This window comes from Erinaceus europaeus, chromosome 9, assembly GCF_950295315.1.
Source record: "Erinaceus europaeus chromosome 9, mEriEur2.1, whole genome shotgun sequence".
NCBI classification, from domain to species: Eukaryota; Metazoa; Chordata; class Mammalia; order Eulipotyphla; family Erinaceidae; genus Erinaceus; species Erinaceus europaeus.
Window position 1 is genome coordinate 82,112,673 of NC_080170.1, and position 19,053 is coordinate 82,131,725.

Here is a 19,053-nt window from a genome sequence, read left to right on the forward strand (position 1 = left end):
TCACAATATGATAAGTGTCATAGGGAAATAGAAGATGGGGGGCAAACGCTAGAAGAGGAAGAAGATGGGGAAGGCAAAGGGGGTGTTGGGTAGAGGAATAGATTGTAGTTTTAAATAGTGTAATTAGGAAAAGTCACACCAGGAATATAATACTTGAGCAAAGATATAAAGGAGTTGAAACAACTATCTCTAGGGGCAGAACATTCAGGTTGAAGGACTAATCAGTACAGAACAATACACGTGGTTAAATCGAAGTGGTTGTATCCAGGATGAATTTTTTTTTATTTCTTTATTGGGAAATTAATGTTTTACATTCAACAGTAAATACAATAGTTTGTACATGCATAACATTTCTCAGTTTTCCATATAAAGGTTGAATTTTAAAGTGGAATCATGGTATAAATTTGATATGTGGCTGTGTGGAGAAGAGTGTGCATATGTGGGAGAGGTGGAGGTGAATTAATGAACAATGTATACAGTTGGATACTATTCTGAAGTTAAAGAAGGAAGACATACATGAATTTGGGAGTCATCAGTATATAAAGTAGCAATAATCTATCAGATTGCGTGGACTCCTCAGGGGAATGAGCTTACATAAAGCATAGAGATCTGAGAACTGAGTGCTGGGGTCCTCAGTTCCATAAGAGATTATGAAAATGCAAGGAACCAGAAATTGAGAACCAGAAATGTATTTAATGTAGCATGAAAGCTCAAAGTGTTCTGTAACCCAAGTAAAGTCAGTATCAATGAAAGGAACTTGATGATCTATGTCAGATTGTACTGTTATGTCATATAGGAGAGGTGGGTAAAGTAGTGATGGAGGCTTTTTTCTCCTTTAAAAAAGTACTTTTTTTATTGATTCAATAATGATTGACAAGACCGTAGGATCAGAGGGACATATTCCACACCACCAGAGTTCCCACCACCAGAGTTCCATATCCCATCCTCTCCATTGGAAGCTTTCCTATTGTTTATCCCTCTGGGAACGTGGACCCAGGATCATTATGGTGTGCAGAAGGTGGGAGGTCTGGCTTCTGTAATTGCTTCTCCAGTGGACATGGATGTTGGCAGGTCGATCCATACTCCCAGCCTGTTTCAATCTTTCCCTAGTAGGGCAGGCGTCTGGATGTACCCTGATTACAGGGTACATTGGTGAGGTCATCTGCCCAGGGAAGTCAAGTATAATGGTAGCATCTGCAACTTGGTGGCTGAAAAAGCATTAAGATATAAAGCAGAATAAATTGTTTAGTAATCAGGAACCTAAAGGTAAGGATATAGCAGATGAGACTTGGGGTCTTTATTTTGGAAAAAGCTAATAGGTCTATTTTAGGTATATTCCAAGGGACTCATAACTAATTTTTGCCTAAGCCCTATAAGCTAACTTGTAGTTGGGCTAAAGGTAATTGTGTGGGGAGATGGTGTCAGAGTTGGAAATAGGATTAGAAAGCCTGGGTCAGGGAAGAGAGTAGCTCCCAAATATGGGGAAGTATATAAATATTATTAACATTAATCCTCATCGATTTGATCTGGGGCCCATATTCAGCACAGGAACCTTTGTAACCTCTGCATCCCTTTAGGTCTGAGCTTGTATTCTGTGGTCATAGCTAGGAACATTCTAGGCTGCACTCATTATAGGACCTGTATTCTTGGAGTGGTAGAGTCTGTTGACCCAACCTCCCTTCAGAAAATGGGGCAGTTCCTACCATTGTCGACCCACACTGCTCAGTTCTGGCTTATGGTGGTGCAGGGGATTGAACCTGGGACTTTGGAGCCTCAGGCGTGAGAGTTTCTTTGCATAACCATTATGCTATCTACCCCTGCCCCTGATTGAGCTGTTACTGGATCCAACAGTTAGGAGATTACTCACTTAAACACTTTTGTAGAATAATTGGTGAAATTTTGTTGGAGAAGGTTTCAGATTGGACAGAAATTTTATTTAAAAAAATCAATTTTCATACCTCTTTCAAGAAATTTTGTGTTAGGGGTGCAGAAAGTATTATAGGGGCAATTAGTATAGTTAGATGATTTTTTATTGTTGTTTTGTTTTGAACATGAGAATCATGAACAGCAAGCAAGTATGCTGATTGTAATACTCCCGCATAGAATAATTGATATAGAAAGACAGGAAATCACTGAAGCAGTGTCTTTAGTAGGAAAAGCTGAATAGTATCTTTTTAAGTAGCATTTTTTGCCTTAGAAAAGCTTTTCTCTTGTTACAGAAATGAAGAACATGCAGGAATAGATATTAATAAGTAGATGCACATAGTGCTACATGCTGAGAGCGAAAACTGGAGAAGAGGTATTGAAGGTTCCAGAGAAGTAGATTATAAGTGGAGGAGTGACTTGAACTGGCATATGTAGTAGTGTTGAAAAAAAATTGAATTTTTTATGAAGAATTTAATGGAGATCAATCACTACAATGTTAGGTTTCTTTGCAGTATGTTCAACTCTTTAGTTACATAGAATGGGAAGGAAATAGCTTTAACCAAGCTTGTGGTTTCATCAAATTAGTATACATAGAAAGAATAATTAAAAAGAGCAGATTCAGTAAATTTTCTCATAAATGTACTTAGTTTTGTAGGTTATATCATCTTCATCACAGCTACCCTGCCATTGTAGTCAAAGGAAGATATAAAAGCTAATTTAAAAGAATGAGGATCACTGTGTTTGCATAAAGCTATTATATAGGCCTTTGCTAATGTTTTCTGATTCTAATTTTAGTAAGGATAATGATAGACCATGGAATGTTGCATGTTAGAAGTGAAAAGGAGGAAATCATACAAGAATGAGGGACTGTGAAAAAGGAAGAAGATCGATGGCATGCATACTATTTTATGAGTCCTTGCGTACTCTTTGGCCCCACATCTTGAATATAGTTTCCTCTCTGCCTGAAATTATCCCTTCACAGTCCTTAACAATTTAGATGTTACTTCTTTTATACCTGCACTGCTACTTCTGCAGTGGCTACTGATATATAGAAAATGGCCAATAAAGGATGAAAATTTAAATTTTCTTCCTCAGTTATTGATAGGTAAGATGATTGCAGATTGGCAATACTGAAAGTTTGTTACCTACAGATTTTCCCACTCAGTAGCCAATTAGAGACTTGAACACAGTGATTCTCAGCTTTGTTTTCTGCTTCAGTTTACCTATCTGATATTGTTCACATGAACAGGGTAAGGTAGCACTCTGTTCCTCTTTCCTGCTTGGTACTTAGTTGAAATTCCCTTCTTTCTCTCCATTGATCTTGGATTGGTGTCTTTATGCTGCAGAGAATGGATGTTTAAACATATGACCTGCAATAAACTTGTAAGTATGGTAGCCTGCTGTCTTATAAGTTATTCTTTTCTTTCAGTTAGTTGTAAAAGATAAGTGGTTGATTTATTATGGACTGTCAGATAACTATAGAATCTTTTGCAGTAGCTTGAAAATTTTTGTAGAAAAATCTAGTCTATATTTTATATTCTAATTAAATAAACTGAAATCTAGAGAGATTGAATGTCCTGAGTACATCAGTTAGCAGCAGAGTTAGAGCTAGAAATTCACATTCTTTGACTTCCAGTTCGGTATTCACTCTACTACCCTTTCTGGTAGTATGTAAGGGTATTGATTCTCTTTGAAACTTTATGACAAATTATATTCTCTAAAATCATAGTAGGTAAAATACTAATAGAAGTTTGATTGGGACTCTTTAACAGTGTTGAAATGGTTATTTTTTTCCCCTTGAAATTATAAGAGAAAACAGTGTGACAGACTTAGATTACTGTCATGGTTGTATTCAGAATTAATTTTGTTTACTTAAATTGAACGCATGAATCTTTCCCTTAAAAATTTGAATACGTGCTGTATAAAAAACCTAAGCTACCTTGATTAAAGAATAGCTTCTAATTTTGCTTTTTGTTTGTTTTCAATAAATTCTTTCAGAAAGATGAGGTCTATCTTAATCTGGTGCTGGACTATGTTCCGGAAACCGTGTACAGAGTTGCCAGACATTATAGTCGAGCCAAGCAGACACTCCCTGTGATCTATGTCAAGGTATGTAAAAATAGAGCACTTTTCCATTTTATAAAGTATCTAATGAGTCAAGGAGAGCATTGGATGTGTTTTAACTATTTACTTGATCTAAATACCGAGGAATAAAAACTGCAAAGAATGTATTGATACTTTATAAAAGTTTTATAATTTTAAAATTGTAAAGCCTTTACCTTTAAACTTTTATGACTTGCTTATTAAAGTCATTTGTCATCTTTATAACAAGTGAGTTTTTTTAAACAGACAAATTATGGGTTTTAATTCTGCTAAGCCAAAGACTATTTTAAATTCTGATTTGCCAGACTTGTCATAGACTGAAACAGGAGCAAGCATATCATGTTAAAATTTGAAATACAGATAAATATAATCAAATTCAATGCCTTATATCTATTTGTAATTATAGTTGTACCTGTAATTGAAATGTAAACTTCTGGTAATTTTAAATATGAATATTAATAATTCCAAATATTTTTTAAAGTAGTTGAAAAATACTTATTTTCATGAGAGAGATGCAGAGACAAAGATAAAGACCAGAGCACCGCTCAACTCTGATTTACAGTGGTACTGGGAATTGAACCTGGGAACTCAGAACCTTAGTCATGAAAGTGTTACCACTATACTATTTCCCAGACTACTTGATTTCAGGTACTTGTTATCAGTATCTTAATTTGTTTTCTAGAACTCATGGCAGAGTTAGTAGGAATTTATTTAGCATAATTCTGGTTGCTAGACAGAGACATCACTAGGGGCAGAAGAGTCATGCAGGCCTGGATCCTAGCAGATTTGGTGGCAAAGGGAAAAAACAAACAAAAAACAACCTTGGTTGAAGCTTCTTTTTTCCAGAGCACTGCTCAGCTCTGCTTATGGTGGTATGGGGGATTGAACCTGGGACTTTGGAGCCTCAGGCACAAGAATCTGTTTGCATAATCATTATGCTGTCTACCTCCGCCCAACTTTTGACAGAGAGGCTCTATTCCTAATTTCTGATTCTTTTTTTAAAAATTTCTTTATTGGGGAATTAATGTTTTACATTAGACAGTAAATACAATCGTTTGTACATGCATAACACTTGTCAGTTTTCCATATAATAATACAAACCCCACTAGGTCCTCTGTCATCCTTTTTGGACCTCATGCTTAAGAGTTCAATGCTTTATCCATTGCGCCACCACCCTGACCACAGCAGCATATATTTTGATCCTGTGCTTTAAGGAGAAAATTATGGTTGTTATGCATACTAAAGTTAGCATACAAAGAAAGATTTAATACTCCCTTTCCCAACTTGTGACATAATATAGTGACTATATATATATATATATATATATATATATATATATAACCACAGTTCTTTCAGAATCAGAACAGTTGGCTCTGTCATTCTTTGAGGACAAACCTATTCTTATATTCAAATAAAACCATTATCAGAAAAGCAGTTTTTGTGAAAAAGCTTGAATTTGTGAATGGAAATAAAAGTGATGAGTACATATAGTGTCTTCATAGAACTCTCCACTTCAGAAAGACTTATTGGGTATACATGTTACCAAAATAGTAGCCACAGTTCTTTGTGATTGCTGATTTTCACACATTTTGGGACAGGACAGAGAGAAATTTAGAGAGGAAGGGAGATAGAGAGGGAGAGAGACAGACATCTGCAACCCTGCTTCAGCACTTGTGAAGCTTCCCCCCTGCAGGTGGGGAGTCAGGGGGCTCAAACCTGGATCCTTACTCAGGTCCTAGTGCGCTTTGCCAACTGCACCACTGTGCACCCCCTTGCCAACTGTACCACTGCCCACCCCCTATCCCCACACAAAGTGGTTTAAAAGAGGAAAATATAGAGATAACATATAAGGTGTCTGGATCCTTAATTGGTGAAAGGCACATAAACTGTGTTACAGAACTTTGAAAGAAAAAGGCTACAGTTGTAAACAACTCAACAGGACTGATCTTTTTTTTTCTTTTTTTCTTTTTTTTGGGGGGGGAATTAATGTTTTACATTCAACAGTAAATACAATAGTTTGTACATGCATAACATTACCCAGTTTCTCATATAACAATACAACCCCCACTAGGCCCTCTGTCATCCTTCTTGGACCTGTATTGTCCCCACCCACCCACCCCCACCCCAGTGTCTTACTTTGGTGACATACGCCAATTCCATTTCAGGTTCAACTTGTGGTTTTTTTTTTTTTTCCTTCTGATCTTGTTTTTCAACTTCTGCCTGAGAGTGAGATCATCCCATATTCATCCTTCTGTTTCTGACTTATTTCACTCAACATGAATTTTTCAAGATCCATCCAAGATCGGCTGAAAACAGTGAAGTCACCCTTTTTTTATAGCTGAGTAGTATTCCATTGTGTATATATACCATGACTTGCTCAGCCACTCATCTGTTGTTGGACACCTCACCTGGGTTGCTTCTAGGTTTTGGCTATTACAAATTGTGCTGCTAAGAACATATGTGTACACAGATCTTTTTGGATGGATGTGTTGGGTTCCTTAGGATATATCCCCAGGAGAGGAATTGCAGGGTCATAGGGTAGGTCCATTTCTAGCCTTCAGAGAGTTCTCCAGACTGTTCTCCACAGAGGTGGGACCAATTTACATTCCCACCAACAGTGCAGGAGGGTTCCTTTGTCCCCACACCCTCTCCAGCATTTGCTGCTGTTCCCTTTTCTGATGTATGACATTGTCACAGGAGTGAAGTGGTATCTCATTGTTGTCTTTATTTGCATTTCTCTGACAGTCAGAGACTTGGAGCATTCTTTCATGTGTTTCTTGGCCTTTTGGATCTCTTCTGTGGTGAATATTCTGTCCAAGTCCTCCCCCCCACTTTTGGATGGGGTTATTTGTTGTCTTGTTGTTGAGTCTGGCAAGCTCTTTATGTATGTTGGTTATTAAACTCTTGTCTGATGTATGGCATGTAAAGATCTTCTCCCATTCTGTGAAGGGTCTCTTGGTTTGGGTAGTGGTTTCTTTTGCTCTGAAGAAGCTTTTTAATTTGATGTAGTCCCATAGGTTTATACTTGTCTTAGTCTTCTTTGTAATTGGATTCGTTTCATTGAAGATGTCTTTAAAATGTATGCGGAAAAGAGTTCTGCCAATATTTTCCTCTAAGTATCTGATAGTTTGTGGTCTAACATCCAAGTCCTTGATCCACTTGGAATTTACTTTTGTATTTGGTGAAATATAGTGGTTCAGTTTCATTCTTCTGCATGTTTCAACCCATTGTTTCCAACACCATTTGTTGGAAGAGACTCTGCTTTCCCCATTTAATAGTCTGGGCCCCTTTGTCAAAGATTAGATGTCCATAGGTGTGGGGGAGGACTGATCTTTCTACAGTTCTTGCAACTGTTGCATCTAAAAACCAAAACCAAACCAAAAAAAAAGCCAACCTACATCAAAGTGACTATGTTACCCAAGTAGACCCCAAGCAAGGTCAAAAGCTGGAGTAGTAGCAGAGCACAAAGCCAAGCTGTAACTGAGCTGCAAACAAAAATATCTGACATTATGCATAGCACAAGAGAACCATTTATCAGCTCTGGCTGATGGTAGTGCTGGGGACTGGACCTGGGACCTCTGAGCCTCAGGCAGAAGAGGTTTTTTTTTGGTGCACATTATTGCTCTCTCCCCACAGTCCTGAATGTCCAACCAGTTTGCTTTTTTCTTTCGTTCTTTTTACCCTCAAGCTACGGGGTGGGGGGGGGAGTAGGGAGGGGACCAGACCCTCCAAAACATAATAACAATAAAATACTAACTAATCATTTTCCTAGCACAACATGCTAATCACAGTCCCCCCCATGCCATTTTTTCCCCTAAACGCCTGCAGTTACAGAAGGGAAAGAAGAAAAGAAAAAAAAAAAACCCTCAAGATTTATTATCCCAGAAATTATTGCTTTACAGAAATTTCCACTCAGAACATTTGGGTCATGGGGTTTTCATGCAGACAGAGACCACTTGGTGCCCAGAAAGTGTGAATTTTTTTAAAATAGATAAGTATCAAATTTTTTTTTTTTTTTTTTTTTTTTTTTTTTTTAGGTTTTTACTTATTAGTGAGAAAGGAGAGAGGGAGAGAAAGAACCAGACATCACTCTGGTATATGTGCTGCTGGGGCTTGAACTTGAAAGTGTGAATTTTACAAACTCCTTGACTCAGTTCCGTTCAGAGACTTTCTGTCTCATGCCCTCCTCAACCCTGGCCCAGCACAGGTCTGGGAAGACCTGTGGTGCTTAAGTCTCCCTCCTCACTGCCCCTCCTCTGACCTAGTCAATGATTTAATTGCTTGGTTTGGGAGTAGGGAGGGTGGAAGGCAGGGGATGTATAGGGGCTATGGGAGAATCAGGGAGTGGCAATTAAACTTTTACCAAGCCTGTACCATCGCAGCATCTCCTGTGCTGGAAACCTGGGGGCCTGGTGGGGGGGATCAACCCCTCCCTAAATCACCACCACCATCGCCCCCCAGCCCCCCCCCCAAAATCCCTCCGTGGATGCATTTGGGCTGCTTATGAGCAGCACTTCTAAGAATTACCACCTTATTGCTTCTAACCATTTATTTATTGATTGATTTACTGATTGATTTATTGATTTATTTTTACACATAGTACTAGGTCACTTAGTGGTTGATGTCAGTTAATTTATATTTAAATGTTTTTAGACACCTTTGCTTTTTTTGATAAACATTACTACAACTAAATGGATTTACAAATACACTTTTTAGCTTGGATTTTCAAATGATGAAGTAAAGAGAATAGACACAGAAACAGACTTATTTTATTTATACATTTAAAAGAGTTTCACATGAAACAGATAGAAACAGAGAAGTCAGAATACCACTCGGGTACATGTGGTGGTGGGGGCTTGAGCCAGGAATCTCAGACTATAAGTCCACTGCTCTACCAGTTGAGCCATCTCCCCAGTCCTGAAATAGATTTTTTTTTTTTAAATAACGTTTTCTTCATTTTGCACCACTGAAACTTGGTGCCTACATGACAACTCCACTTCTCCCAGTGGCCTGCTTCCTTCTTTTATCTTCTCTCCTTCCTTCCTTCCTTCCTTCCTTCCTTCCTTCCTTCCTTCCTTCCTTCCCCACCCCCCAACAGAGAGAAATAGAGAGGAGGAGATAGGGAGATAAAGAGTAAAAGACATCTATCTGTAGCACTGCTGCACTGCTCATAAAGCTTCCCCCCTTACATGTGGGACCAGGGACTTGAACCCTGTTCCTCCATACATAGTAAGGTGTAGTGCTAAGGTGTGCGAAGAGCCAACTAGAAAGATATTTTTTTAGATAATAGAGTAAAAAGCACACCATGTCATCATTTTAATTCTTTTTAAAATTTATTTATTTTCCCTTTTGTTGCCCTTGTTTTTTATTGTTGCTGTAGTTATTATTGTTGTTATTGATGTCATTGTTGTTAGATAGGACAGAGAGAAATTGAGAGAGGAGGGGAAGACAGAGAGGGGGAGAAAAAGATAGACACCTGCAGACCTACTTCACCACCTGTGAAAGGACTCCCCTGCAGGTGGGGAGCCAGGGCTTGAACCAGGACCCTTGCGCTGGTCCTTGCACTTTGCGCCAACCTGCTGTGCTTCCACCTGACTTCCCATCATTTTAATTCTTTTTTTTTTTTTTTTTTTTTTAAAGGAGACATTAACCAAACCGTAGGATAGGATGGGTACAACTCCACACAGTTCCCACCACCAGATCTCTATATCCCATCCCCTCCCCTGGTAACTTTCCTATTCTTTATCCCTCTGGGAGCATGGACCCAAGGTCATTGTGGGTTGCAGAAGGTGGAAGGTCTGGCTTCCCTGCTGAACATGGGCGTTGACTGGTCGATCCATACTCTCAGCCTGCCTCTCTCTTTCCCTAGTAGGGTGGGTCTCTGGGGAATCGGAGCTCCAGGACACACTGGTGGGGTCGTCTTTCCAGGGAAGTCTGGTCGGCATCCTGCTGGCATCTGGAACCTGGTGGCTGAAAAGAGAGTTAACATACAAAGCCAAACAAATTGTTGAACAATTATGGACCTAAAGGCTGGAATAGTGCAGATGAAGTGTTGGGGGGTACTCACTGCAGACTATTGTGTACTTTGGCTTTCAGGTATATATTTTGCCCTAGTTTATGGATGTGTGTGAACATACGTTCTATCTCAGGGGACCTGGTTTATATCTAGGTTTTGGGACTTTGTTAGGAAGTGAACCACCTGGAATGGAATTAGAGAATACTATGAAAGGAAAAGTCTCACTTGAGTGATGAAGCTGAAGGGTTGTCATTTCACACCTGAAGTCTCTGGACACAGTCTGAAGTGAAGCATGCTAAGGTGGCACTCGTTGCATTGATTAGGTTCTGATCGGTGGATGCAATATTATTTGATATGAATTGAGAGAAGCATGCAGGAAAGTGTACCCTACCCTAAGGTTCCAGGACTGGGGGAAATATAGTCTCTGTAGTGGAAGTGTGAGGTTCCTGCTGTCTTAGGGTTCAAGAAGACAATGGATAGTTATTGTTATCATCACATTATTTGGTAATTGGGTTAACTTTGAAAAGTCCCTTTGTTAGGATTTGCTATACAATACCCAACATCTTGTATATAGCTGTGCCACTGGTTGCTTCTGGTCTCCCTGGTCTAGGCTTTTGAGAGAGTCAACATATCAAAGACTCAGCCTATGTATTAAAAAGACTCAGTCTGTGTTTTAAAAAGTTCGAGACATACAATCAGTTTTCCCCTCTCATTAATTAAATAGTGATTTATATGGCTACAATTTAATAGGAGTGTACATAGACACCAATCCCACCACCAAAAGACTGTCCTCTCTCTCCCACCCACCCTTTCCCCCCCTGCTCCCCCCCCCTCCCGCCGCAAGGGGAAGCAGAATGTCTACCCTCCCCCTCACCACAGGGTTTTTACTTAGGTGCCCTATTCTCCCATCATTTTAATTCTTAAACAAAGAATGCAGTTTTCCCAATGATTCTTGCAGATATAGACAGTAGTGTCCTGATACATATGGTAAAATCTTTTAGTAAATTGATATTTAACAACTCAATTTCTTATAGCTGATTTTTCTAATGATAGTATACTCGAAAGCTTTAAGCTTTAAAACTTGAAGATTTAGTCTGAGAATGAAACTGAAAAGATTCTATAGGTACCTGAATTCTAACTTTTGTGCTGGAGTACTCACCTTATTGAATATTGTTTCTGTACATTTAAAATCTTGCTGTATTTTTGCAAGTCTAAACTTTCCACCTTTAGTTCACTGTAACATTAGGAATATACTGAAATCCATTTTAACTGTTAGCAGTTTTCTTCTGCTTGAAAGATAGGTCTCATACTGTCTTCAGTTAAGTCTTGTAGTAGCCTCCAGGGCTGATACCTTTTGTTTGTACTTTATCAGATTGATAACTGCCTTAATTTAAGTAAGAGTATACAGGCTTTGGTACCTTTGGCTTGAATCTATTAAAAAAATTATTCCCATGGCATATAATTTTGTTGTAACAGAAGCAAATCAGTCATAGAAATGTTAAGTGAACCAACCAGTCAATGCCCATATTCAGCGGGGAAGCAATTACAGAAGCCAGACCTTCCACCTTCTGCAACCCACACTGACCTTGGGTCCATGCTCCCAGAGGGATAGAGAATGGGAAAGCTATCAGGGGAGGGGGTGGGATATGGAGATCTGGTGTTGGGAATTGTGTGGAGTTGTACCCCTCCTATCCTACGGTTTTGTTAATGTCTCCTTTTTTAAATAAATTAATTAATTAAAAAAAAACAGCAAGGACAACAAAAGGGAATAAATAAATAAATAAATATTAAAAAAAGAAATGTTAAGTGAACCAGAACACTGACCTTGTGTGTGTGTGTGTGTGGGGGGAGTTTATTGTAGACTAACTGTATTCATAAAGCCCCCCATCCCCAGTCAAGAGTCGGTTTCTTCCATGTAGACCTGGTTTCTCAGTGATCATTTTCTGCTAATAAAAAAAATCTAAGTAAATATTTCTTTAGTTTATGTTTTATTTAAGATCTGTTTTTATTCATTAATTTTTAATGTGCTACTGGTGATCACATTCAGGGCTTCTTAAATGTGAGGTATGCAATAATAATCTGCTGTTGAATTACCTTCCTGGCCCCTAAAATCTGTTTTAAATTACATTTTATTTATTTATTTTAAAGAATTTATTTATTTATTAATGAGAAAGATAGAGGAGGAGAAAGAACCAGACATCACTCTGGTACATGTGCTGCCAGGGATTGAACTCAGGACCTCATGCTTGAGAATCTAATGCTTTTTCCACTGCGCCACCTCCAGCACCACTTAATTTCCTTTTTTTTTTTTTATTAAAGATTTTATTTATTTATTTATGAAAAACATAGGAGAGAGAAAGAACCAGGCATCACCTTGGTACATGTGCTGCTGGGGGTTGAACTCAGGACCTCATGCTTGAGAGGCCGATGCTTTATCCACTGCGCCACCTCCCGGACCACTTACGTTACATTTTAAAGTCTACTTATTTCTGTAGACTATTAGAAGGAAAAGTAATGATAAATTGTTGTCATGTAAATTTGCAAATTATAGATTTCTGAGAGTTCTTCTAGATCTCTATATCAATAACTACTGGGGCTTATAGCTCAGAAAAATACAATTATTTTTTAATGGTAGTAGGGGGCGGTACAGAGAGAGACCAGAGCACTTTTCAATTCTGGCTTATGGTGGTGCTGACAACTGAACCTGGGACCTGAGTCTCACGCAGTCAAGTCTTTTGCATAATCATTATGCTGTCTCCCCAGCCTGAAAAATACAGTTCTAAAGGTGAAAAACTACAACTACTTTTTTTAATTGTTATTTTTTTAAAGATTTTTTTATTTATGAAATGGGAATATTGACTAGACTATAGGATAAGAGGAATACAACTCCACACAGTTCCCACCAACAAAACTACCTACCCCAACCCCTCCCTTCATAGCTATCCTATTCTATATCCCTCTGGGAATATGGACCCAAGATCATTATGGGGTGCAGAAGGTGGAAGGTCCGGCTACTGTAATTGCTTCCCTGCTGAACATGGGCATTGGCAGGTTGATCCATACTCCCAGCTCATCTCTTAAGGAGTGTTAAAACTTAAAAACAGAAGACTTATCTTCAGGTCTAAACATTACTTATTAGTTACATGATTTGGAATGTCTCATAACTTTTATTTTTTTTATTGGGTGGATTGTTTACAATCAGTAAAATACGGTAGTTTGTACATGTGTAACATTTCTAGGTTTTCCATATAACAATTCAACCCCCTCTAGGTCCTCTGCCATCATGTTCTCCAGGACCTGAATCCTCCCCACCACCCTAGAGTCTTTTACTTTGGTGCAGTACGACAAACCCAGTCCAAGTCCTGCTTTGTATTTTCTGAATTTTCAGCTTCTCTTATTTTATGATTAGTGATTTGATACTGATTTTTCATCTTCTCTTTTTTAATTTTATTATTAGTGATTTGATACTGACAGACAAGATTGTGGAATAAGAGGGGCACAATTCACACAACTCCTACAACCAGTGTGCTATGTCCTTTCCCCTCAACTGGAGGCTTCCCCATTCTTTACCCCTCCAGGAGTATGGACCAAAGAGCTCTATGGGGTGCAGAAGGTTGGAGGTCTGGCTTCCGTAATTGCTTCTCTGCTGGAAAGTCTCATAACTTTTAAATCTATTTTGTTAAAGCCCATCTTCCTTGATATGTGCAATTATTAAAATAAAAATTTTAAAGCACTTAAGAATTAGTCTTCTGAGTTATTACTGAATGCTACAAATTTAAACACAGTGAAACTTTTTAAAGTATTATATTTATTGAATTGAGATTGAGAGAAATTGAGAAGGAAGGAGAAGATAGGGAGAGAAAGAGAGACACCTGTGGCACTGCTTCATTGCTTGTGAACCTTGTCCCTTGCTGTTTGGGGACTGAGTATTGGATCTGGGTCCTTGCACATGGTAATGTGTGTGCTCAATCAGGTGCACCACTACTTCTGACAGTGCCCTTTTTAACTTTTTCCTCCCTTCTTTCTATTTTTATTGGCTAAGACAGAGAGAAATTGAAAAAGGAGGGGGGGATAGTGAGGGAGAAAGGAAGATAAACATCTGCAGAACTGTCTTATTGCTTGTGAAGTGTCCATCCTGCAGGCAGGGAATGGGGCTTGAATCCAGGTCCTTGCTCATGGTGACATGTGTTCTTAACTGGGTGCTCTACTGCCGGCCTCCTGAAACCTTTATTCGTATGGAAATGATACAAAATTCATTTAAAAAAAAAAAAGACTGTGTCTTAATAATCCCTACCATTTTACTTGTTCAGTTCTCTAGACCCATTATTTATTGTGTAAGAATTCTAAAATGTTTGGGATAGAAAGTATTAAATTACTTTTCACTATTCATTTCAGTTGTATATGTATCAACTATTCCGAAGTTTAGCCTATATCCATTCCTTTGGAATCTGCCATCGGGATATTAAACCACAGAACCTCTTGTTGGATCCTGATACCGCTGTTTTAAAACTCTGTGACTTTGGAAGGTAAGCTAGCTTTTTTTCATTGTCTTACTGTCCTTCTTCTCTGCCCAGTTCTTTTTAAATATATCCCTTTTACAATGTTATTCTTATAGATTTCAGGCCATATTAAGAGGATATAAATCAATGCAATTTTCTGTGAGGATACATTATATACTTCCTGCTGATATCATGGGTATTTATAGTCTTTTCTCTAGCAACTAATATCTTATATCTATAGTATTTTTCCAATGTTTTAAAATATGCTTGGTTTATTTCTGGAATGATAAATAATAGCCCCACTGGGTGGTGGCACACCAAGTTGAGCACCCACTTTACTCCTCTGGCACATAGGGTTGAACCTGGGACTTTGGAGCCTCAGGCATGAGTGTCACTTTGCATAACCATTATGCTATCCACCCCTTCCCCAATATTTGAAATTTTATGTATATATTCTTTATTTGGCAAAACTGATTCATTTTACATTATCATTTTACTTCAGGATTATCCTCAATTTAGAGATGAGGTAAAAGATCTAGCAGCAATGTTTTCTTCACCTTTATAACTTGGCCTCTCACTCTTGTTTCTGTTCCACAAATTCCAAATTATTTCCTAAAATATTCCTTCATAATATATCATGTAATAAGATATTGTTCTTTGTGTTTCCATAGTATTCATCACCCTGTGTTTCTCTTCTTTAAACTGTCAACAATAAATCAAGCCTATATCCCCATGTAATTTAGGCAGTGAGCCTTCTGCTTCCTCTCGAGTGTAGTCAATAAGAATAAGTTCTCTCGGTTGCAGAGACACTTTTACATTAACTCGAATTCTCTCTCTCTCTTTTTTTTTTATCAAACATATACATTTCTTTGTTGTAAATTTTCTTAGCCACACCATTGTCTACCATTTCCTAATTTCACATACTTATCAAAGCTTCTGTTTCAATTTGCCGGGCTATAACTCTGTTCCTTTTACTTTATAAAGTTGAAGGATACTAAACCAAAACTTTTTTTTATATGTCTGAGTTGATGTTTTAATTTTTTTAATGACTTTTATATTTGTTTCAGTATATGTTTATTTAAAAGGTTTTAGAAACATAGTTTCAAAACTGTTTGTATACAACTCATTGCACCTATAATCCTCTGCTGATAAACTTAGTAGAGACTTGTCAGTTTGTTCTCACTTTCCCCACTCTGCCCTCCTATCACCCCAGTAGACTTCACAGATTCTAAGAGTCAGTGTGTTATTATTCTGTTGCAAATTCATTAGATTTCTATCCCATGTATAGATGAGCCCTTCCAGTTTTTGTCTTTTGTATTTATACTTATTTAGCATACTCACGTCCAGTTCCATCCATTTTGGACACAATGCCATCTTTTTTAAAGGCAGAGATAACTCCACTGAGTATATATCTCACAATTTTTTGACTGTTATAAATGGTGCTGCTATGAACATAGGATGCACATATCATATCCCATAGCCATCTGTGCCTTTACCTACCTCCAAAAGTATTTTTGTCCTGGAGTTTATTTATTTATTTTTTGTTTGTAGTTTTTAGCTTTATTTATTTAAAATAAATAAATAGATACAAATAGAAATGGAGAGGAAAGGGGATATAGAGAGGGAGAGAGACACCTGCAGCACTGCTTCACCACTCTTGAAGCTTTCCCATGCAGATGGGACTGGAGGTTGAACATGGGTCCTTGGTGCATTTTAACATGTGTTCAACCTGTTGTGACACCACCTGGCCCCTATTTTTTATTATTATTTAATTTTTTAATAATTTTTTTGTTATCTTTATTTATTTGTTGGATAGAGACAGCATGAAATCAAGTGGGAAGGGGGAGATAGACAGAAAGACACCTGCAGCCTTGCCTCACTACTCACAAGGCTTTCCCCCTGCAGGTAGGGACTGGGGGCTAGATCCTGGGTCCTTGAGCATTATAACAAGTGTTTTCAACCAGGTAAGCCACCACCTGGCTCCCTAATTTTCTTTTTTCTTTTGGCTCCAGGGTTATTGCTGGGGCTTGGTGCCTGCACTACAGATCCACTGCTCCTGGAAGCCACCCCCCCCCCCCCATTTTTGTTGCCCTTGTCTGCTTCACCATTTGTGAAGTGACCCCTCTGCAGGTGGGGATCCGTAGCTCGAACAGGCATCCGTAGGCCGGGTCCATGAGCTTCACGCTATGTGCTTTTAACCTGGTGGGCTACCACTGGCCCCATTTGTTATTTTTTATATAGTTGTTTTAGAAGAGCACAGTTTGCATGCCACTGTTTCATCATGGTTCTGCTTCTAGTCTATGATTTAGAACTCTGATTTGAAGCTTTCATTATTAATTGCTAGGATAAATTGTCCAGTTCAGATGAGTTTTTGTTTCTTTGCTTTAAATGGAGACTCTTGCCCCACTGGGAATGATTGACAGATATAAAAGGACTGATTCAAGGAACCCAGTCGTAGCACACCCAGTTGAGCACACTTATTACCATGCACAAAGATCTGGGTTTAAACCTCCACTCCCTACTTCCAGAGGGAAATCGTCATGAACTGTGAGGCAGATATGCAGCTGTCTCTCTTTCTCTATCCCTCTCTGTCCCCTTTCCCTCTCAATTTCTCTCTGTCCTTTCGAAATAAAAAGAGGAAGAAAGGAAAGAAGGACCGCCAGGAGCTTCAAATTCATCTTGTAGCCACTGAGTCCCAAGGATAACCCTGACAGTAAAAACAAACAATCAAAAACTCTGGATTATTAGGTTTAATTTCTTTTCTCATCATAGTGTCAAAACACTTCCTGTGGACCATTTTTGGGGATATTAGAGTAGCACTTTGTTTTAGTAAATTTGGAATAGTGATTCCTTTGCATCCTTGAATGCAAAACTACCTTTACTCTTTCTTATTCTCCTCCTCCCCCTCCCCCTCCCCCTCCCCTCCCCCTCCCCCTCCCCCTCCTCCTCCTCCTCCTCCTCGGAGGTCCTTCTCCTCCTTCACCTTCTCCTGGCATATATACTTTGGGCATCTTGTATTAAGTTAGTTATGACTTGGGAAAAACAGTATTACTTTATTAATATTTCTTAGTGGGTAAAATAAAAACTCAAAAGAAGGTTGCTTTATCACATAATGAAAAGAATTATTGACTATAGAGTTTTCAGTAATACCTTCTTTATTTTATAATGAATTTTCTGACTATATAGTTACATGACTTCTTTTTATTTTTTCTTTTTCTTTTTTTGGCCTCCAAGGTTATTGCTGGGCCTCGGTGCCTGCACTACAAATCCACTGCTCCTGGAAGCGATTTTTTCCATTTTTGTTGCCCTTGTTGTAGTTATTATTGTTATTGTTGTCATAGCTGTTGTTGATGTTGGATAGGACAGAGAGAAGTGGGAAGAGATGGGGAAGACAGAGAGGGGGAGAGAAAGACAGACACCTGCAGACCTGCTTCACCGCCTGTGAAGCAACTCCCCTGCAGGTGGGGAGCTGGGGGCTTGAACAGGGATCCTTACGCCGGTCCTTGCTCTTTGCGCCACCTGCACATAACCCGCTGCACTACTGCCCGACTCCCACATAACTGATCTTACCAATATAAAGCCTTTTTAAGGGGGCCAGGTGGTGGAGCATCTGGTTGAGCGCACATTTTCAAGAACTAGGATTCAACCCCCCAATCACCACCTACAAGGGGGAAGGCTTCTCAGGTGGTGAAGCAGTGCTTCAGGTGTGTCTCTTTGTCTGTCTTGATTGCCCCCCTTCTCTCTTAAATTTCTGCCATCCTCTAGCCAATAAATAAAGACAATTAAGGAACAACAACAACAAAAAACCTTTGTGAGTTAGAAAGGACTTATTAGTTATCAAAGATAACTAATCTTTATCAAAAGATACCTTAATTTTATGCAATCAAAATTAATGTTTAACTTATGAAATATTTGTGTCTGTACTTGAGGAGAACACTAAGAAAGAATCCCAGCCTTCAGATCCTATGATACAGTTTGAACAGGTTATGATTAAGCATTATCATTAGTTCTGGGGAGATAGCATAATGGTTATGCAAAAAGACTTTCATATCTGAGTCTCCAGGTTCTCAGACTCAATCCCTAGTACCGCCATAAGCCAGAACCAAGCAGTGCAGTAGGGAAAGAAGAAAAAGTTGTCATTTATCCAAATGAAATGGGGGGAAGAAAAAAAAAAAAAGAAAGCTCAGACTTATGGTTACTTTAGTCTGTCTCTAATTTTTTGTATCTTTACCTGAAATGTTTACCATTTATTGTTGTTTGTTGTAATTTTTGTCTGTTTAATTTCATGCATCTATTTTTAAAAAATATTTATTGGACAGAGAAATCAAGAGGGAAGGAGAAAATGAGGAAAGAGAAAGACAGACACCTGTAGCACTGCTTCACCACTTGTGAAGATTTCCCTTTGCAGATGGGGACTAGGGGCTTGAATCTGGGTCTTTGCACATGGTAACATGTATGCTTAACCAGTTGCACCCCTGCCTAGCAGCCCTACTTATATCTTTGCTGATA

The 19,053-nt window shown here is 38.6% G+C and overlaps 1 protein-coding gene across 3 annotated transcripts in view; it reads left to right on the plus strand.

Annotated features, from left to right (window-relative positions):
- The window catches only part of GSK3B (glycogen synthase kinase 3 beta), a 191,098-nt gene that overhangs the window by 99,772 nt on the left and 72,273 nt on the right, over positions 1–19,053 (plus strand). For all 3 annotated transcript variants that reach the window (XM_016192127.2, XM_007532100.3, XM_007532101.3), the window contains exons 4-5: positions 3,925–4,035; positions 14,441–14,571. In XM_016192127.2, the coding sequence (XP_016047613.1) occupies positions 3,925–4,035; positions 14,441–14,571 (242 nt within the window). The remainder of the gene's footprint in view (positions 1–3,924; positions 4,036–14,440; positions 14,572–19,053) is intronic.